The sequence below is a fragment of the Crinia signifera genome, chromosome 8 (assembly GCF_055691185.1).
Source record: "Crinia signifera chromosome 8, ASM5569118v1, whole genome shotgun sequence".
In the NCBI taxonomy this organism is placed as follows: Eukaryota; Metazoa; Chordata; class Amphibia; order Anura; family Myobatrachidae; genus Crinia; species Crinia signifera.
In genome coordinates, this window is record NC_139224.1 from 60,825,545 (window position 1) to 60,848,751 (window position 23,207).

Sequence of the window (23,207 nt, forward strand, 5' to 3'; positions counted from 1 at the left end):
TTGAATTTCATACATTTTATTTACAAAATATAGTAGCCAGATGGCAATAATGGTTAATTGAATATAAGAAGAAAAAACAGCAACACTCCATATAGCCACTTCCACACAAAATGGCGTAATAGAACTAAAGAGGAATTGCAACTGGTTGCCTATAAGAATGTGCTACTTCGAAGAGGTGGGGTGGGGGAGCTGTATGTGGTACTTAAAAAAAAAAAAACACAACAGATTTAGAAATTCCATACCCCTTTCTCCACCTAATAATTTGCCTATGGCAGCATTTGTGTGGCAGTGTATTTACTGAAAAAGACGGTCCTTTAACCCAGGTATCCTTGTTGTTGCGATGGAACAATTTTTATGGCTGAATGCACAGATGAACAATGAATACTGACAATACCAAAATTGAAAAACGCTGAAAGATCTGGGTGCCCAAAACAAACAGGAAAAGATGTGAGGGGTACTGAAAACGTTATTTTACCTACCTGGAAAAAGAGGGTTGTTTTCTGTACAAAAATTACCAAGGGGAAGGAGATACATGAAGACAAATGCGACAATATTAAAAATGATCCTTGAGAATGATTAAGCAGACCTCTAGACTAAAAAAAAAATTTTTTAACAAGAAAGTCTGGTCCAAAAATCTTGGATGTCAACAGTACTGAAAAGATGAGGTATAGAATCAAAATATTCTCTCAACTTCAATTCCTTGCACTAAATGTTTTGTTTAAAAAAAAAAAAAGTATTATACAAAACTGAACCCAGCTTAAGGGGAGGGGGGGGGGGGGGGGAATTGACTTATGGGTTCACTTTCGGGCGGGTGGAGGGGGAGGTGGGGGAGGTGGTGGGTATTGGTAACTGGCTGCTTGATTCATGTAGTTCATCAAAGAGTTACCGGGCGGGGCAAACTGCTGGGACATCAGCGGCTGTGGTGCTTGCCCATATGTTGCAGCACCATAGCTGCCAGCTGTCCCTGCCGTATATGCGCCCTGTCCGTAGCCATATTGGCTGGGCTGAAAGTTTGAATTCTGCCCTCCATAACCATATGCCTGCCGACCCTGATCTCTTCCAGCCCCATTGTTAGTAACACCACCATCACGATTATTTCGTACATCACGCCTGACACCATCTTTGACGCGCATTCTCCGGTCACATTCTTCCTGGTACATCATGTTTGGGTTATTGTTTGTGGGAATGATGCGATACCTGGAGCGGCCACCTATAGAGAAGATTACAGATTTTAAAACCTCACATTTTGTTAAGCAAAAAAAACAAAAAAAAAAAGTCAATTGTATCTTTATAGGGGTCACATACACAAAGTGTACTTCAAGTAGATCCCATTTTTAGGATTTCCTTAAATATGCATATAGGGATTTAAACAATCCTCAAAATACTACACTCCCTAGGTCTTAATGATACAGCCCTTTCCTGGTTCACATCTTACCTATCTGATCGCTCTTTCAGCGTTCGCTTCTCTAACTCTACTTCCTCTTCATTACCTCTGTCAGTCGGAGTTCTGCAAGGTTCAGTCTTAGGTCCTCTGCTTTTCTCAATCTATACCTCCTCTCTTGGCAAACTAATCAGCTCTTTCGGATTTCAGTATCACTTGTATGCTGATGATACTCAAATCTATCTATCAACCCCAGAGTTGTCACCAGTGGTTTTGGGTCGAGTCTCTGATTGTCTCTCTGCCATCTCATCTTGGATGTCTTGTCGCCAACTCAAACTCAATATTTCCAAAACGGAATTACTTATATTCCCGCCAACTAAGAACAGTTACCATCCTGACATCTCCATCGCTGTTGACAACTCGATAATCTACCCTACCCCACAAGCTCGTTGCTTAGGGGTCATCCTCGACTCTGAACTGTCCTTTCTTCCCCACATTCAATCTGTCTCCAAATCATGTTACATGCATCTAAAAAACATATCCAAAATACGACCCTATCTCACACAAGACACTACCAAATCTCTTATCCATGCACTCATTATATCCCGCATTGATTATTGCAATAGTCTCCTAACTGGTCTTCCCAGACTCTCACCACTGCAATCCATTTTAAATGCTGCTGCTAGGCTGATCTTCCTTGCAAGATGCTCATCGTCTGCTGATCCACTCTGCCAGTCCCTCCATTGGTTGCCTGTATATTACCGTATTCAATATAAAACACTTCTACTTGCATATAAAGCTATTAACCATACTGCACCAGCATACATCCTGCACTTATCACAAAATATCTCCCATCTCGACCACTACGCTCTACACAAGATCTGCGTCTCTCTTCTGCACGGATCACTAGCTCCCATTCACTATTACAGGACTTTCATCGGGCTGCTCCCATCCTATGGAATGCCCTTCCACGCACAATAAGACTCTCCACCAGTCTCCAAACTTTCAAGCGTTCCCTGAAAACTCACCTCTTCAGGCAAGCCTATCATATTTAAGTTCTACACGCATAACCCTCTGAGGCACTTATGTATTATATAGCTTCCCTTCTGGGCTTGTAACTTGGTGGGACTGCTATGCTATTACTGGTGCCTGTCCTTGTGTTTCCCCCCTATATCCCTATAGATTGTAAGCTTGCAGCAGGGCCCTCTAACCCCCAAGTCTGTCTGTTGTTACCCAGTTTGTCTTATCACTGTCTACTATTGTAAAGCGCAACGGAATCTGCTGCGCTATATAAGAAACTGTAAATAATTAAATAATAAATAAAATATGCCCTTTGATATACTGGAATCTCCACTGGTATGGACCATTGAATGATTGTCTGGTTAGTTTTCCAGTGTTTAGTAGCACATGTTTGTCATTTATTAACCAATTTTCAATCCAGCCAGCAAACTGGTAAAGATGTCTTAAGGCAAACTCGGTCCCCAGGACCCCACACAGTTCATGTTTTCCAGGTTACCCGACAGGTGCACTCATTACTGACACATTATAAGAGATCCACAGGTGGAGCTTATTATTTAAATTGGGTCTGTGAGGAGACCTGGAAAACATGCACTGTGTCACAAAAGGTCAACATGCCGGTTTCGCAAATTTATATTATTCACGGAACTTGTTTAGATTTTAAAATCCATGTCGACTACTATTGAAAATTGGAATGTGTGCCAAGCCGAGCGAGGTACCATGCCCAAAGCAAGCGAGCAAAGACATTACACTAATTGGGGGTCCATATCAACATAGAAATAAAAACCATGAAAAGCGCATGTCAACCTTTTCCAGTGTCTAACTTTGACCTAGACACTGTCGACCTAATAATACAAACCCATCTCAGCAAGGCTGTTTTAGCAGCTCCCCATGCCCTGCCCTTTTAGGGAGCGCCATGCTAATTGAATAATCAATGCTTAATTTGGGCACTCCCCAATACTGAGTGAAGCCGTTACCTACCACCAGACACAGACAAGAGACCAGTAAAAGCCCACTGCACATGGGACAAAGAGACCAAAAGCCTGCTGTGAGCATGTGCGGTCAACACATATCCAACTTCAGCAGAGTTCCCGTTGCCTTCCCTATAACGGTACACAGTCCCTTGGTCGACAAATAATGGATCGACAGTGACTTGGTTGGCACATAACACTGGTCGACATTGACAGAAGGTCGAAACAAGCTTAAGGTCGACATGAGTTTTTCACATATATTTGAAAAAAAGTGATTTTTCATACTTCACAAGTGGGCATAGAGTGAGAATATAACCATGCCCAAAGCATAGCGAGCCATGCGAGGGGACGCGGGACACTTATATGGTGTCCTGGTCGACAGACACTCAAAATGACATGAAAATCTCATGACGACTTTAAGCTTATGTCGGCCAAGGGTATGTAAACCATCAGTGGTCTATTCAGTTACTTTGTGGGGGTTTTGAAGGGGCATGTTAGAGTTCTAAAGAGAACTGCAGGTGGTATGCGGTGAGGAATGAGGGCCGAAAATGAATGGGCATGTAAGTTGGTCTGAGGTGCATCCAGGGAGCGGAATGGTGAAGATTTAAATATTACCATGCCCACACTTCATAATACACCAAAAATTTCACAATAAAACTCATCTCACTGATCAACACACTGCAACAAAAATCCTAGAGAACACCTGTAACAGGATTTTCACAAACAACAAGTTCAAATAATGCCTACATTATACTGTATACAGTGGCGTAACTATGGAGGGTGCAGGGGATGCAGCTGCTATGGGGCCCAGGCCCTTGGGGTGCCCCATAGCCCAGCAGGCATCCCCTGCACCCTTTTTCCTTGTGCCGCAGCCACATTGGCAGTGTCGGTGGTGCCGTCTCTGCCCCCTCCCCCGCTATCGATGATGCGCTACATAATGAAGGGGAATGTGGTCCGGCTGTTGCAGCCTTTTCCCCTCTCCCTTCTTTGATGCTGCGGGAGACTGACATCACTATCTAGTGACCAGCCCTGGCACGAAACACGCAAGCTCTGTGTGTGCTGCTGCCTGCTCTGTGTGGGAGAGCCAGGCCCTGGGAAACAGACAGCATCGGGGAGCCAGAGCTGTAAGTGCAGGAAGACTCGGCACGGACAGCATCAATTATACTTACTGGTAAGGGGGGGACAGGGCAGCCTGAACTGTGGGTCGGAGGGGAGAGGATGTTATTTGGAGAAAAGTGATGCAGGTGCCCCCTCCTCATTATCTTCCTCTCTCTCTCTCGTCTCTCTCCACCTCCTCTCATTTACTCCCTCCCCACCATGTCTCTCCTCTTTCTTTTTCCCTCTCTTCTGCTACAACCTCCCCTTTACACCCCCTTCCCTTCCATACAATCTCCCCCCCCCCCCCCCCCAAAAAAAAAAACAACTGGTACTTATGTAATATCTGGGCTCCCGTTTTTCTTATGAGACCGCATCCCCTTGCCACGCTTCGGGCACGGTGGCTCGCTGCGCTCGCCACACTATATAAAATCAACTCCATGCGTAGTTGGATAGTAGGGGTATGAAAAAATGGGGTGCATTTAACATGGGAGCCCAGATAATACATAAGTACCCAACAACTTTGCTATGGGGCCCAGAAGGTAGTAGTTACGCCCCTGACTGTATATGAGTGATGAATGGTTTTATAGCATAGTCTCCCATTCTAGCACTATTACAAATGCACAAATAAAAAGGTGTGCATTAACATCACTGAAAATAGCAGTGGAAGTCTTCCCTGCCCAGCACCATCCTATACTAGGAGAATGTGCAAGACAAATACAATAGCTTCACATATAAAGAGTACAGAAATAGGCATCACTATCTGATATTTTCTATTTCTTCTTCAGCCATAGGGAAGAAAGAAAACACTGGGCAAAGGCTTCCTAACCCTTCACAACTCACCTCCTCCCCCACCACGTCCATGATCTACAAGTTGCATGAGTTTAGGATTGATAGTCTGGTTAGCTTCTTGTAGAACTTTGACCAGTTCACGAGCTTGTTTAAGATTTCCTGGAGTGAAGAAAGTGTACGCTGTGCCTTTATTTGTGCTACGGGCAGTGCGTCCAATGCGGTGCACGTAATCTTCAGAGCTATTTGGGTAATCATAGTTAATGACGAACTTCACATCTTCCACATCTGTGCATTGAGCAGGAAAATTGACGTGTTGGAGAAAGAACACATCATGAAAGGGACAAAAAAGGCAAGTTAGAAAAGTGCAGAGAAACAAAGAAAAAAAAAAGAAATAAACGTCAAAACAAAAATTTACTTTAGTTATAAACTAAAATACCCAACAATACATTAGAGGACATGCTCTACAAATATACTAAAGGGGAATGCTAAAGCCTTAAAAATTTACAAGTAGCCCCCTTTTAATTATTAGCACTTTGGATATTAACGGTGTTATGTCATACTGCCCAAAGTGCATTAGGAACAATATAATATTACTATATTTTCTCCTCACTAATCAATTTCTCCTGATATTTACATTGGATATATGTATAACATGACCACAAGAGACAATATTTCTTCTGCATGTTACAGATGATCACAGTTGTTGCCTTTACTGTGCTTTTGTTTAAAAGAATATACAGACATCCATTGCAAAAGTTAACAGGTGTGGAGTCAATATGTTTGAGCACAAGTGGAAGCTAAATCATAATACTTTGAATATAATGCTCAAACCATAAACCTATAAAAAGTGAAATAAAGAATTAAAAGGTAACTGAACACAATAAGTTTTTTTTATTAACTGAAGTCAAGCTACTTTCATGGGATTCATCCTCGGATGAGCTTTTGTCCGGACCGATGCACACTCCCTCAGCGAGGTGGGGAACCAGCTGTCGCCAATCCCATCCTTTTGGCATTCAGCGGTCTCACAGCTTTCATCTATGGACACAGGACCACCCAAGCAGGGAGCATGCATCAATGGTCCAGGCGCAGCAAGAGGTCCCAACACGTGCACTGGCTTGGCAAGATACTTCTGTGGGAGACCCACTAGCTCCAACTCCAGAGATCCTGTCAATGGGCGAAGAGAGACCCCATCCTCCAACATTATTCATCTGTTGTGAACAGTTTATAAAACTGTGAAGTGGAAGCACCACAGTTTCTTAAGCTCACCTTTCAATTGTGAAAAACAACAAAATGGCAGCTTTGTATTAAGAGGTCTGTTTCTTATTACAGGACGATAACATACCAGAGCTTAATGCTACTTAGGGTTTGTGGTAAAACATCAGTACAATATGAATACCACTTAGGGAAATTTAGATGGACAAAACAAAGTTGAAAGTAGAGAATTTGGGTTTCTTCAGGTTTTGAAGAATGGGAAAAGGGCGGTATCAAAAGTTGTTCCTAAGCTCGGCATGACTAAAAAGGCAATGAAACCTTTGCTGCACCTAAGGTAGGTATATTTTAAGATGCAGGGTTGGGTTACCACATTTGGCAATGGAGGAAGTCACATGAGTCTGGAGAGAAACAGCAGAAGGTGATATTCTTCTGCTTTGATAAGACTTCCGAAGTCTTCCATGGCTTGGGACTTTCCCACAGCTGCTCAGCAGATGGCATAGTGGGAAGCACCAGGTGATCTCCCTTCTAGAAAGGTGGTCCGTCTATTCAATAAGGCATCAAATTCAAACCAGCAGCCATATGGGGAGGGACTGTAGACCCATCTCAGTGGTCAGGGTGGAAAGTACACATTTTGCACCCCGATGTAGAGTAGGGGCTAAGTTAGGGGCTTGGAGATGCAGATCCAAAAACTGCCTCTTCAGTACAAGACCTTTGCGAGGGAAGAGTGTAAGAAGCCAGTGCCCTCTACGGGGGCAGCTTCCAGCGTTCATCCCCCTCTATTTTCGACAGGCCCCTGGCCCTGTACTGAGAGAGATCTGCAGCTTCTGTCAAAAACAAACAAAAAACAAAAAAATGGTAAGACTTAATATTGCAAACTACTTTGACGTTAAAAAAAATAAAAATAAAACTCCCTAAAACTGAGCAATTATGACTACTTTAAATGTAACAATAAACTTACCTGTCACCTAATGTAAGTAGCTAGGACATTTCATGCAAAGCAGGTAGCTATGCATTTTACAAATATCCACATACAGCAGTAAATAAAATGGTCAATAGATAACTGTACAATACTTGTTTTAAAGGTCTATAATTCACCATACACTGCATGTGCTGTGTACTGTGTACTTCTGGAAAGTCGCTGTAAAAGTACATATTATGTAACACTAGTGAACCACCTTTCCATTGGGGAGAAGGAGCCCAGGAAGTTTTCTAAGCAAGAAATGATTTTGTCAGTTAGCCAATGGTGAACTCCCACCAAAAGCCAGCTCTCTAATCCTGACTGCAATTAACACATTTGAACAGGTTTAATATCAGGTACAACTTCCAAAATATAAAAAGAGAAAGTCAAAATGAAAACCAGAGAGGCCATAAGTAACAAGAAACAGACGTGAACTTGGTTTATACAATGGATAATCTGGACCGGTTTAAATGGAGGAATTGGCAGGATTACTTAGGGTATACATTTCAAAAGGCAAAGCTTAAGGAAAAAAAAAATACAGAAAGAACATAAAATATATACACACAATTATTGATCTAAAGAAAGAGCAATGTGGCGGAGTATCAGATTAGCTTTGTGGGCTACTGAAAGCATAACATTATTTCAAGTAATCAACATATAAATACTACACAGCTAACGAACTAAAGACTAGCAGTCTAACTTAGTCAAAACATTTTGTGAACAAACCAAATTCTACTGAATTACAGTATGCTTGGGCTATAATAAACACTAATCTTTAATTTCATGGGTACTCAAAATGTGAAGTATTAAAGAAATTCAACCTGTAAAGTTACAAACCTAGACCCCGAGAGGCAACATCGGTAGCAATTAGAATTGGCGCTTTTCCGCTGCGAAATTCTGTTAAAATAAAACCAAGAAAGTAGGTCATTTATTTTGCACAACAGTAGATTCATACTGACACGACTTCAAAGACATTAATACTTACATTATGTTAAAATGTTATAGATTGTATGAATAATCAGAAAGCATACAAGTGTTAAAGGATACACTAAATTAGTGCTTCTGAAAGCACAAACAGCCCAGATTTCCATACTTAAATATAGAGGGCTTCATTCATATCTCAGTCATTTTGATTTAACCATCTGTGTTCAAGCATATGTTCTTAAAACCTAGACTTCTATTGTGTTTTGGTGACAGAGTCTGAAAAACTCTGCACTAAATGGTACAAAGTAAGTGAGAACATAAAATGCAGATATATAAGTGTGATTTTAACTACTGCAGTCACACTGCATGGAGGACTGCTGGTCTTACAGGCAGTTTCACTTCTAGGAAGAATCAAGAAAAAGTTTAATAGGGAACTAATCTAGTGTAAAAGTCATTTTGTTGGTGTGCTTCTGGTGGTTAGACAAATTGGTGTACATGGAGGAACGTGTGCAGGGTTGCAGTATTCAATGCAAGCCACCAAAGACCCAACAGTGAAAAGGGTTCAAAGACTGAAGAGCCCTTAACACCATCCACATACGCCCAATGGAGCCACCAGCGGGACAAATAGAGGATGTGATGTGAAGAAGGCCATAAAGGAAAGGTCTGCACATTTGACATTAAGGCCATTTTCCTCTGGGAACAAAAACTGAAAGGGCTACGATCTGAATCTTAATAGAAGACCAACAAGGCCTAAGTCAAACCCGGCTTGCAGAAATTACAAAACCTGGGCTAAAACGGGAGGACCAGAGAATAAATACATACATTGAGCACCAGTTAATATAGATCTCTCAGGATCTGTAATATATCCTAGTAGAAGGAGCCTTAAGAAGGGTATTAAGTAGGTTACAGCTGACAGAAGATAGGAACCTCTAAACCCTCAAAGATGGAGTTCTCAAAAGTTTTACTCAAAAATGAGGAGGTCCAGATCTGGGTGGAGGCCTGGACCTTGAGACAGAAGGTCTGGCCTTAAAAGACTCTGCCAATGGAGTCTATGGAGAGACTCCTGTCATGACCAGGCCCACCCTGACCAATCCAACATGAATGGTAGTGCAACAACCACTTTGCAGAGAACCTGTAGAATTTTTGATATCGTAGGGAAAACACAAAGATGACAAAATGCCCATGGAAAAGTATCCACTAGAAAGGCCCCAGGATCTCTGGTGCAGGAGCAGTACAGAGGGAGTTTGTGATTGTAGTACACTGTTGTCATCAGGTTGTCAATGTTGTCTGTAGGACACCAGTGAAGAAACTGCATTCAATACACTTCGGGGTGAAGCAACCAGAGTGCACACCCTGGTGGCTCAAAGTCCGCCTCATGGTTTTGGACACCGAGGATGTGAACCACCGAAAGTGCTGGAAAGTACCACATGGCCTACTGGAGAATGTGACTTACGTCCTTCGTAGCACCCCTGCTTGGACTCAGTCCTAATGGATTCTATATGCAACAGCTGTTGCATTGTCAGACTGAATCTTGACTGCCCCGTGTTGAAGAGAGAACTTAGCCTGCCAATGCCTTGTATATTGCCTGGAATTTAAAGATGTTGATTGGGAGGACTGGGAGGTAATGGAGGATATCCACAGCGAGCCAAAATGGGTCCATGAAGGACATCCTGAGACTGTCCCAGAATGAGCAGATAGCTCAAATAGGGGATAATGCAGATCCTTTTGCTTCTGAGATTTGCTGCCATCACCAGCATAACTTTCGTAAACACCCATGGTGCTGGGTGTTCCAAATGGCAAGGCTTGTGATCCTCCTTGACCATAAACCTGAGGAACCTCTGCTGAAAGTCAGATATGCAAATATGTAACCTTAACATCAAGGAGTGATGGGGCTCCATTCGAAACTTGGGAATCCTGAAACACAGGGTGAGATTTTAGGTTGAGAATATGGTGGTTTCTGCACCAATACGATGTTGGTGTAAAAAAAATGTGCTGCTAAAAAGGCGGAACAAGGATTACTGCGTGAGAGGCCAGAAGAGACTGTATGGAAGTCTTTCCAGGATGAAAGGGAAGTAATGTGGAATAAAAATTGGATGGGAGGCTGTTGGGGGAAGGTGAAAGCATAAGCGTTGGAAAAATGCTCGCCTGGTAACTAAATTTGATGCAGATACTTTACATGAAGAAAGCCCAAATGGCCACTTCACCAAGATAAATAGTGGCTTCACAAATCAGATCCACTTTGGACATCAATTCTGAGCGGTGGGTACCCTTGTGGAGACCATCATGTTGGACGCATGGCTGCCCGTGCATTATTATAATAGGACTTGAGGAATTTTACAGCTTCCTGAAGGTAGGGTCCTTAAGAGAGGATAAAGTCATGGATTTAAGCCAACAGGCAGTATCAGGCTCTACCTGTAATGGATTTCCCCACTTTACCATCCGCAGGGGGGGGGAAGGGGGGGAAGGGGGTAAAAATGCACTTGGAGAGGAAACAAAGCATTATTTTTTTTTGAGGATACAGTCAGGGTTTTGAAAAAAAACATGTGACCACTCCTTAGGCAACAACCAAAAAAATGCCTCTAGAGGCTGATGGGATTGGGTATAGGACGCCTGTGATGCTGGAAGAGAAATTTTAAATATTTGATGCCCAAATTCCAATATTCTCAGCTGCATCACAGTGTCCACCATCGATGAATGGAGAAACAGTCACATCTGCATTAACAGGATCTAATTGGATTTGCTCTAAATTTTAAAACAACAAAGCTAACCCTAATAAATCCCTTTTTGGATTTAAACCAACTTACCATTTAAAACCCAATCACGCTCCTGTTGACTCTTGTCACCATGGATACACATAGCTGGCCAACTAAGGAAAGAACAAATAAAAGAACATTTCATATATTTAAGTAATGTAGGTAATGCAGGGCAACTCAGGGTATTGTGGGGGTATATAGAGAAGAGAGAGAAAGGAGTACAGAAAGGGATAATGGGCCTTATTCTAGTTCACTCTTTCTGACAAAATCCTTCTTAGATGGACAAAACCATGAGCACTGCAGGTGGGGCAGATGTAACATGTGCAGAGAGAGTTAGATTTGGGTGGGGTTTTACTTTAAAGTGAGATATATATTGCAGTGTAAAAATAAAGCAGTCAGTATTTACCCTGCACAGAAACAAAATAACTCACCTAAATCTAATTCTCTCTGCACAAGTAACATCTGCCCACCTGCAGTGCACATGGTTTTGTCCATCTAAGAAAGATTTTGTCAGAAAGAGTGAACTAGAATAAGGCCCAATGTGAGTATGTATGTGGGTATGAGTGAGTGCTATGTAAGGAATGATAGATCCTTAGTGGTTTGTGTTAAAAATAAAAATGTCTTTATTACAGGAAAGGATGTGTATAAATATTTTAACTGTGAAACGCGTGTCCACTGAGGTGTCAGTATTAGACATTTGTGTCTAATACTGTACCTGGGGATTTCCCTGATACCTAGGCAAGGAACCTTAACAGGAGCAGGATCTGCATACATAGGTTTGTATATAACTTATTGTATTAGAGTGGGAATGTTTGATGATATGTATTAGGACAGCAGAATTTGCATTATGGAATTTATTCTGTAAACTATCCCTATGCTCTTATTTAAGGGACTCTCATTGTGATTAGCCAGAGAGTGATCCCCTGAGCTGGATTACCAACAGGGGTGATCCCGGAGCTGATCCACAATGGCAGATCCCAGTCATCTTTTTTCAGCTGCCCCTTATTCTGGACTTCTACTTTTTCCGTTCACTGCCTTTTTGGCGTACGGATGAGTGAGGGACAGTTGGGACTCTAGGGGAGCATACTTTCATTTCCAACTCTGTTCAGATATAATAATTCTCATATGTGCATTGAATGTATAAATTATAAACTACAAAAGGATTCTACATTGAATATTGTGGTATTCCTTGAGTGGCAAACACCATTTGCATAATATTTTCGCCATTCAAAATTGTTTTAAATAGCACGGTTTTGGTTATGTGTTTTGTTTATTTATGGTCACACATTCACTAATTTCAGCTGAGTTTACCAATGACCCAGGGGGTTCTGTAAAGGATCTCAAGTGGCGTTCATTGACTACAAAGGCTGATACACTCATTTAAATTTAATTTATTCAATACACTTAAGAACTCATATTGAATAATTGTTTATATATGGTATTGGTAAATATGCGCATGTGAGTGCAGGTATTAACGCTTATGCACAGATATACATTTGGATAATTTTTGGTAAAAATTTTGAATTTTACTGTATATTTCCCCCTCAATTTTTTTTTTTTTAGTTTCTGGTGGGTATATTCTTTTCCCTCCCCCCTTCTTTCTTTCCCTTGCCATTTTTAAAAATTATTTTCCTTAATTATTTTTACCTGATACAAGTCTCAGTTCAGATCAGGCTGTTGCTGTACAGTGTACTACCTTTTAATATATATTAAAAACATGTAAAACAAATTTAATAGGAAAAGCAAATGCCCCCAAAAAAGAGCGTTATCCTTTTTCTTCTTTCTATTTATGGTTACCCATAACTCTAGGGAGCACCACCAACAAAATATATATATATATATATATATATATATATATATATATATATATATATATATATATATATATATATATATATATATATATATATATATATATATATATATATATATATTATATATATATATATATATATATTACTATTTTTCTAGTCGGTACAAGTCAATAGTTATTTCTCTTAGATGGGGCAATGTTCCAGTCAGGGATTGCAGTGGGAGCCCACTTATGGTGGGGATCCAGGTGATTCTTTACAGACACCTTTTGCATAAACTGCCTGATCCCAGAGTTTATGCTCCCCCCCTGTAAAAATAAAGAAGCAAGGACAATACCAGATAAAGCACCACCATTTTTAAAAGGTAGAGCGCAGTACACCCCCTTCTTGTCATTAAAATAGGTTTATACTAAAGATTAATAAAAAATAAAAAAAACTCTGCTCACCCATCACGTCTCATTCTGCGAGTAAGTTCATCACAGCGACGTTTGGTTTCTACAAATATAATAGTCTTGTTTTCTTTTTCTGCCATTATTTCTTCCATCAACTGGATAAGCCTTAGGAAAAAAAAAACACTTTTAAGAAGCAGGCTACATGGAACCCAAAACAAATAATAAAAAAAAAAAAAAAAAGGCTCCTGCAACAAAATAATTGATGATCATCTCCTACATACCCAATATACCCAATTCTTAGCACTCACTCTATGCCAGTTTTCCTCCCTTCTTCCCTCCTTTATATTTGTTCCTTTTCTTAACTCCCTTTTCCCATTTATAATACACAGGATTATTTTACAAAGATTTACATTTTTCTTGTTCTTTGATAATACTGTTGCGGTGTTGTTAGCAAGAATGTTTTTGCACACCTGTAAAACTAACTTCTCAAAAAAATAAATAACCCTGAATGATTTTGCAATACGAAAGAGACATGTACTACCTAATCACCCATGATCTGAAAGCACAGTAACACTATTCCTACTTTAATATAAATACGCACTTTATGTAAAAGTGCAAAGTAAACACATAAAACTGAACCTACTTGTGGTCTTTCTCACTTTCTTGGCAAACATCGACAATTTGTAGGATATTGTGATTCGCAGAAAGCTCTAAGTTCCCCACATTGATCTGAACATAGTCCCTCAAAAAGTCCTCGGCCAGTTGACGCACTTCTTTCGGCCATGTTGCACTCCACATTAAAGTTTGCCTGTCAGGCTAAAGAGAACAAATATTCCATGTAACTATTGGACAAATTATGTTGACAATAAAATTATCAAAACAAGCGACTACATGTCAGGATATGAAATGCACCTACACAAGTTTATATTCCTTAGCATGATCAGCGGAAAAATATATATATATATTCTATAAAGGGGTTAATACACTTGTCCACTTTATGCCCGAATTCACCCGATTCTGACAGATCCAACCAGATTAAATTAGTCTGACATTGAATTCGATGCGCGGACCTGTGCACAGCGGAGTCAGAGGTCAGACGGCCTGCACATAAGATGAATCGTATGTGCAGCTGTCAGCTGCACATTGTGGGAGCTTTTTAGCACCCGCAATATATTGCATCCAATCCCCGAGCGGGGAAGGGCAGCACGGCTGTCGCTCCCTCGCCCACCCTTGTATACGGCATTGGCAAGTGTATATGCACTTGCCTATGCCGGGCACCCCCGCCACCAATATAGCCTTCGGCGGGGTCGGCATAGTGTGTACGGCCCTTAAGCCTGGTAAAGTGGTAAAAAGGAAGGTGATAACGCAATTACGTATCAACTGTTATTTTTTAAACACCTGACTGGCTAGGGCAGGGCTGGGCAATTGCGGCCCTCCAGATGTTGATGAACTACACATTCCAGCATGCCTTGCATCCGTTTCAGCATGGCCACATAGCAAAACTATTGCAAAGCATCCTGGGATGTGTAGTTCATCAACATCTGGTGAGCCGCAATTGCCCAGCCCTGGGCTAGGGCATTACCACCTTCCACTTTACCAGTCTTAATATAGCTACCACATTGTTCTGTATATTCTTTTCTGTTTGTTACACAAATCATAATATTTCTCCTTTGCATTTCAGTAGCCGCTTAAGAAAAGCACAGTAACAAAACAAAAAAATGCAATTACATACCCTGATTTGGTCAACAATCTTGCGGATCTGTGGCTCAAAACCCATATCAAGCATCCTATCGGCTTCATCTAGCACCAGGTAGGTACAGCGTCTCAGGTTTGTTTTTCCAGTCTCCAGAAAGTCAATAAGCCTGCCAGGAGTAGCGATGCAAATCTCCACACCTTGCAAGAAAAGAAAAACAAAACAACAACACAGCAATTACTATGAGATAACAGACGGTCCAATGAGTTCATTCCCAATATCCACATAAAGCTTTTTTCCCCATCTTTTAACAAAAACAACCCCTTGGACACCTAAAAGAGCATTCATTCTCCCAAAAATCTTCTGTCACAAGTGACCTTGCATGTACATTTTTGTAAATAGCATTTTAAAAGCAGTAACATATGTATCCAATTTCAAGGTTTTGCACTATAAAAAAAAAAAAGTCAGTTTTACCGCTTTGAGTGCGAACGTTGCTGTGAGAGAAATATCCGCTTAAAATGCCAGGTTGCTCACAGCAACTGTCCCCTTTTTTTAGGGGGGGGGGGGGCACAAACCTTCAATTAACTGACTTCAGAGCATTTGCCAGCAATAACTGCAGGGATTCATATTCCTCGGCCCTGGCAATTTTAGCGCTTTTTTTTTCACATCTCTCACAACAATGTTTGCACTCAAATGGTTAAATTGTGTTTTGGGTCCAGATAACAAGATGCGAACAAATAAAACACTGGTCTTGCTACAGCTCCCAATGGGTGCTTTTGAAAGCAGCAGCCATCTCATGAGTTTCTTCAGTCTGCAACATACTGAATTTTCTTTGCTGTGCAATTGCCCAAAATTCTATTAAATAACAAGACATTTTCCAATTGCATTCAGATAATAACTTACGCCAGTGTTATTTTTAAACAAAAGCCATTTTCAATCTCCTCAATTACACTTTCTATCTTACCTCTCTCCAGATCACGTATCTGTGGACCCTTTGGTGCTCCTCCATAGACGCAAGTACTCTTCAACCGGGAGCATTTTCCATAATCATCAGCTACCTGCTGTACTTGCTGAGCCAACTCTCTGGTTGGAGCCAGGACCAAACACTGCAAAAACAATAACATTTGTTTCATATGGGTTGGAAGACCAGATTTCCTAATATTCTAATAATATATAAAAAAAAAGCAAAAGTGATTGCTCTTTACATACAATTGGTCCATCCCCTCGTTCCAGATAAGGTTGGTGGTTGATGTGTACCATAGCAGGCAGCAAATACTATAAAAAATAATAAATGAAAAAAAAAGTTCACTGCTGAGAAAATAACCAATATGCAGGGATTGGGATAAGATGTAAGCACATTTCTACTGTCTTCTCTTCTCTCATGCAGCATTAATAGTAGATGGAAGAGAAATAAAAACTGAAACAATTTACTCTAGCATCATTTATTTATTTATTTATTTTACAAAAAAAAAACCACAACAAGGTGGGAAGCACTATTGTACACCCCAATTAATTGCACAAGAAAATATTATGTATACAATTATTGTGTTACATTGGTGTGCACTGCATTTGAATTTTCTTCACTTTCTGAGACGCTCCAGATAATGGTACATAACATGCACAGTTCCAATTTAGTTTTCATGGACTGTTTTTTTTCATGTAACTCCACAAGCCATGGACTGCAATGTATGCAATTCTGGCAAAAATAGAGCTTTGGCTGTACAAGGGCTAAAAAAGTCTAAGGGCCATACACATGGAGATATTTGTGCCAGAGATTCAGCAACAGAAAGTGTTTAGACCCTGGTTCCCAAAATATGGGGGGGGGGGGAATGAATAGTGGGCCCCAGTATTTTGTGGACCAGCACCAGGCCGGGGGAGGGGGGGGGAGGGGGGTTGGGTTCTCCAGTGACTTCAGTCACTCAGATGATCCTTTTCATCTGCCAGTGCCACACATGCGGGAGATGTGCAGGACCTTCTGGGCGACGGCACAATATTGTCCAATGGGGCCGTTCTGAATCGTGGCAGATTCAGAGCGGCGGGGGCACACATTCAAGTCGCTGTGTGGTTTACACACACAGCGATTTACATGCGGTTTCAGGCATTTTCTGAGTGGTTTAGTAAAATTGGTCAGAAAATGCCTGAATGTCACCCAGTGTGTAGGGCCCATAAGGGCTCAGTCCGATTAGGTGCCATAAACTGTTGCGTTTTAATGCCGGCAACAATGAACTCGCACCCCTGCCCAAATACACACAGTTTACTCAGCTGTAAAGTGCGGCGGCTGCAGTAATTATTTGCATGTGCAAGTTCCTTGAACACAAATGGATTGAGCCCCATATTGAAAACGAATACAGCACCTTGTGTCCCTGCTCTACCCAGTCATCCAATGCTTAAACCTGTACACCAACCAGCTGGGCTAATAGTGTAGTGTGAGAGGATAATATGTGTAATATTACTCCATTTAAAAATGGCCAACCCCTTTAAGTGTATTTCAAATACCCACACATTTATCAATATGTTCCCCTTAGATTTATTTTTAAATAACAGCGAGGTCGGGGTAAATCTATCACAGGAGGTGATGATTTAAACAAGAAAAGGTGCTTTGTGGTGTGCAGAAAATATAGTACATTTTTAACAATAATTAAAAGTTACATACTGCAAGTGTTTTGCCAGATCCTGTCTGTGCAATGCCCACCATGTCCCGACCACTCAAGGCAATAGGGAAGCCTTGACACTGGATGGGTGTAGGTTCTTTGAATCGCTGATCCATAATAACATCCATTACATACTCTGCAGTAAGAATTTTTTTTAAATATTACATATAGAAAAAAAAGTGTCACATTTCTTGATATAAAAACAAAAACAAAACACAAACAGACAAAGCAACTTACGTGGAAAATTAGCCTGTAGGAAACTATACACAGGTTTTGGATAGTTCAACCCTCGGACAGTAATTTCTTTCTTTCTACGCAATTCATCTACTTCATGCTATGTAAAGACAATGAAAATAGGCACAGATTTATAAAGTATAAAGACTACTGAATATCTAAGAACTTAGGGTGCTGGGCGTATGGATTCAATAAATTTGTTATAAACGAGTGGAAAAAACACACACACACAACGAAAAAAAAACACACAAAAAAGGTTACAATTATGGTAAATCTAAAATAAAAATAATTAAATTGATAAAGGGTGCTAAAAAAAGATCATATAAAGGATAGTGAGTATCAATGGGGACAAAATAATAGGGCTTCCATAAGCACTTTGTTTGACACTCAGGCTTTTACTCTAATTTAGTCCAGGAAAGGACACGCGAATATATATATATATATATATATATATATATATATATATATATTTCCCTTAGCTTGTAATCTAACTGTAATGCCATGGACATAATTAAGTACAACGTAGGGGTAATTCAGGCAATATGCCATTGGGGTTACATGTAAACGCTTGCAACATAACCTTCATACAAACATAGGTGTGAGCTTAAAAGAAAAACAAAACAAAAGAGCATTTGGCCCAGATCAATCAGACGCAAATTACTCGCCATATTATGCAATTCCAGTACATTTACCAGAACTATCCACAAAGTGAAAACACTGAAGAATGTCTACATTGAGCTACTTGTAACTACATTTTTCTTTTTCCAGTTTAAAATCTTTAAAATTGTTCAGCAATATTCCCATCTAAATTGTGTAAAACGTTTCTTCATCAGAGAAATGTTTACATATGTTATACAATAGCAACTGTATCTCTGATCCCCACAAAGCAAATTTAGTGTTTTGATAGACATAGGTAAAATCTGCACTTATTTACCATCATCATGCGAGCTACTTCAGGATGCTCCACGTAAAAATTCTTCTCAAATTTTGGAAGTTCATTTAAGTCCCATCGCTTCTTACGGAGTCGTTCCCCTGGGTTACCAAACTTTGGAAAGCGGTTACCACTGGAAATAGATAACCAAATATAAAAAATGATATACAAAATAATGATGGAATGATTAAATAGTTTTAGAAATGTAAAGTGAATCACTTAAGAAAACTTAAGTTAGAGTTAGCCACCTACTCTCCAATAAGTCCTACCAATATTCTATCTGACTGAATAGCTAGGAATAATTGATAGTTTGGCTATATAACAAACTGGAATATGTACAGGAAAAGGAGTGTCACTGTGTGGTGCACCAAGAGAATTTACAGTAAAATATAACCTTTATTGTTTAATTGGTAAAAAGCATTAGCGAGATAAAAGGACACAATACATACAAATACAAACATTGAACATGTGAAAATAAAAAGGATATTACTATCCTCACTACGTGGGACTCCACTATTCCACTTCAAAGGATTCTCAGTTATCACTGTAATAGTGTCAATTCAAATGTGTATAATTTGTTGCAGTTTATTAGTAAGTATGAGAGTGGTGGCACCTGATAAGGTTAATTGGTAACAGATCGTCCGTGCAATAGCTCAGACTGCTATATGTCAGCTAAGTCTGAAAAAGACCAACGGTCCTCTATTTCAACAGAAGAATGTTATATTGGAAAGTGATGTTACACACCAAGCAACCACTGCACCATGGCTAGTGGATTCTATTACTGCGTGGTGTGCTGCGTCTGATGTGGTCAGTACGCAATCACAGGCTGGGCTAACCGCCCAAGGCCAGCCGGTCTGTCAGCTTCGTGGCTGACCGAGATAGTCGGCAGTGAACGCCGCTTGGTCTGTCACCGTGTCTGTGCTGAGGATCGCGGTGCAGACGTCAGACACCGCGCACCCAGCACCCGCACGCGATGGTATGGCTGACCAAGTCCGGTCAGGTACCACTACGTATTACAGTCTTTCACAACAATTTTAAATACACATTAATAAATTAGGGGAAGGGAAAGTGGAGTCAAAACCTTCGTGGTTTTTGTACTATTATTTAGATATAGAAACAGGCTCTTCACATACAATTATGTGTTATTATTTATATAGTTCATACATATTACACAGGGTTTTACAAAAAATATTTTGATCACATTAGTCTATTCAGTAGTTTACGCCTATGGAGGCTATTAATTTTTTTTTTCCGCACAGAAGGCAACTTTAGGAAACCATTAGCTTGGCAGCGAAAAGTGGCTACGCCTGATTAAAAGTCCTGGCATTGAAGTGAAATTTGAACTTGCCATCTCAGGAAGGCAGCAAATTGAAAAAGTTCCACCTCCCAGTGCCAGTATTTGAGCCTGAATGGAGCAACAATTGAATTGCTCCGCTGGGTGACAACTAGTGGTAGCCATGTGGTAAACTAATTAAATTAAATGTGAATAGGTGTGAAAATTGCCAAGAAACACTTTTATTCATCATAATGACCTATAATGTTTACCTTATATAGGAAATCAAATCTTTTTTTTTTTTTTTAGATAACATTATTTATTTGAATTTATATAACAAATGTGAGCAACGCTGGCAATTTTAGCGGCTATTTTGAACATCTTTCACAGCTGTTAGCACTCAAAGGATTAAGTTCAGGTTGCGCTTCCCATTTTCTAAATCAGGCATGCCCAAACTGTGGCCCTCCAGCTGTTGTGAAACTACAAGTCCCAGCATGCCTTGCCACAGTTCTGTTATTAGGGAACACTCAGCCATATGTAACCCTAGATCACCTGTGTGATAATTACTGTCTCTGCTTTAACTGTGTTGTCTTTGTCATACTGTTACCTACCTGGCTGCTGCAATGACCAGTGGCGCCGCTGATGGCTGCCTAGGCGCTGGGCAGGTATGTGTTCCCTGTGTGATAACTGTACTGTCTCTGCTGATATTGTTACGTACCTGGCTGCTGCAATGACCAGTGGTGTCACTGATGGCTGCCTAGGTGCTGTGCTGCTTGGCGGGTATGTGTTACCTGCATCTATATCCCCCAGGGTACTTCTAGCCTATACCTACCTGTATGTGTTTGCATATCTGTCACTGTTTAACTGTACCTAACTGGCTGTTGCACAGCAATCCAAGTCAAATGCCTAGTATGCGCAATTATACCTGGCCAATAAAGTTAATTCGGATTCCATGGCAAGGCATGTTGGGATGTGTAGTTTCACAACGGCTGGAGGGCCACAGTTTGATTTTGATTTAAAGCAATTGGAATTTTTAAATATTTACATACCAAAATTGCAGATGGGACCCAAGTCTAAAGACATAATGCATTTGTTTCATATACAACTTATGCACAGCGCCAAAAGGTAATCTTATAAAATTTGTATAAATAACTTTTTGCACTGAACAAAGTTTGTTTACATTAATCCATTGGAATGTAAACATGTCATGCTCCCAAAAAACTGTCCCGGTGTCTGGAGACAGTCCCCATTGTCCACACGCAGGAGGAGGGAATCTGCCTTCAGGTAATGGAGTGGGCAGGGTTTCTCTCCCCCCTCACACCAGAAAATGCAGGAACTAGGCTGGTGTGAAAGGGGCCAACCCGGGAATGTCCCTGTATGATCCCTGGACTGTATTCCCGGGTAAGTCCCTGCATTTTCTGGTGTGAAAGGGGTGTTACCTGCCACCAGCATATTGTGTGGCGCAGTACAGAGAACATGAATTCCCTGAAGCTGCAGCATACTTGCCTACTTTTGAAAACTAGTTTGAGGGAGATTAGAATTGGTAGGAGAATTTTGCGCAGCACCTCATTGAGGGGGAAGTGTCATGCTCCACCCAAAGGGCGTGTCTAGTTCTAAATATGGAGAGATTGTGAAAAGAGATTGTCAAAGAGGCATCAGGAAGTGTGGGGGTGTACTGCTACATCTGAGAGGAATATTTAAAAATTACTAATATCCAAATGTAGATGAGCCCCAAAGCCATTAGTAAGAGCTACTGTACTTGGTAAAGTGCTGGGAAATGGTACTGATGATTCAATGTAAATGTATCTATCTCTCATTCCCTTTATCCGCAAAAATGTAACCATGAAATGTGGGCTAGGTGAAATGAGGGAGATTGCTAGACTAATGGAGGGAGAAAGGGAAATTGCTGCTATATCAGGGAGTCTCCTGCAGAATGCAGGAGGGGAGGCAACTATGAGCTGCAGGCAGGACAAATATATCAGAAATTAACACATGCATGGGGACACAACCAAATATTCTGGGTTTTGTAGGGACATTACATTTGCTTACATTTATCATATTTTTATTTTCTAGATCTCCTGTGGAGTGAATTAGCTGCTAGCACATATCCTGATCAGTCACACAAGGCCCTCAGTGGCCACTTTATACGACGGCCGGGCCACTAGACTTCTAAACAACGGCAATAAGCCACTAGAGGAGGTCAACTACAGCAAGCCTAGTCGCGCGTTTGTATTACGGCAAATACAGTGAGAGCGGCGCGCAGTATTCTCACCCGCCTCGGTCCCGATCCATAAAACTTCCTCTCATCTTGTCGTCGTAGCGCAGACGGGTCTAAGGAAGAAATTTGGCTTTGGGGCAATAAGTCAATGTTGGATGCAGCAAAATGTCAGTCCGGATTCAAGCCTTTAGTGTCCTAATTTTAAGATGGTTAATCGAGAAGTCGCAGACAGCAGAACAGCTGATGCCTCCAGAAAAGCGCTAGCACAAAATGGCCGCTGTCGTCTTCTTGCCTTGTACTCGGGCGCATGAAATGGAGCTCTACGCTGTTTACGTTAACTAAAGTACCATTCAACTGCATAGGCACAGCAACAGAGAAGCACGTAGGTTAGTCAAAGAATAGGAGCCCGCCCAGGTGTGACGTATATCGCTGCATTGTTTTCGTCTCTGTTCTCCAGTCACCGATAAGTCAAACAAGTCACATCAGAGTCACTCACAACAACAAATGTTGTGTTAAGGAGATGAATACAATGCGGGCATTAGGCGCCCTCTTTGTTGTGGGGACTTATGCTGGATATGGTTGCATAACTATTGTATTATCCAATAATGTGTTCATCAAGTCTGTAGTTTATTATCAGACAAGAAGTTTACTTGGAGTTCACAATCTTGTAATGCATTATAGTAGAGTAAAAACCACCAACTATGCTCTCCAAAGCGCATACCTCCCAACAGTCCCCATTTCAGCGGGACAGTCCCGATTATCAGGGCCTGTCCCGCTGTCCCTCCCGCGGCCAGCAGTGTCCCGCGGTGAGAGGGGGCTGTTGGGAGTCCCTCCTGTTGGCTTTCTAAGCAGCGGGTAATAAACGCTATGCGCACAGCGTCTATTCCCGCAGCCAGCGGGC

At 41.0% G+C, this 23,207-nt stretch overlaps 1 protein-coding gene across 3 annotated transcripts; it reads right to left on the minus strand.

Moving 5' to 3' along the window:
- DDX17 (DEAD-box helicase 17) lies at positions 1–22,594 on the minus strand. 3 transcript variants are annotated; one of them, XM_083156530.1, is made up of 13 exons: positions 22,361–22,593; positions 18,819–18,948; positions 17,888–17,984; positions 17,653–17,786; positions 16,209–16,274; positions 15,964–16,105; positions 15,039–15,199; positions 13,950–14,122; positions 13,361–13,471; positions 11,155–11,216; positions 8,264–8,323; positions 5,308–5,541; positions 1–1,210 (listed from the first exon to the last, which is right to left on the minus strand). In XM_083156530.1, exons 1-13 carry the CDS (start codon positions 22,393–22,395, stop codon positions 798–800), a joined length of 1,818 nt encoding a protein of 605 aa, XP_083012656.1. In that variant the 5' UTR covers positions 22,396–22,593; the 3' UTR covers positions 1–797. The 3 variants fall into 3 exon arrangements, 2 of the variants coding, with proteins under 2 accessions (XP_083012656.1, XP_083012658.1); XR_014454369.1 differs by lacking the exon at positions 1–1,210 and adding an exon at positions 6,836–7,292 and having other exon boundaries at positions 5,404–5,541; positions 22,361–22,594; XM_083156532.1 differs by lacking the exon at positions 1–1,210 and having other exon boundaries at positions 5,401–7,292; positions 22,361–22,594.
- Between the last annotated feature and the right edge of the window lie 613 nt (positions 22,595–23,207).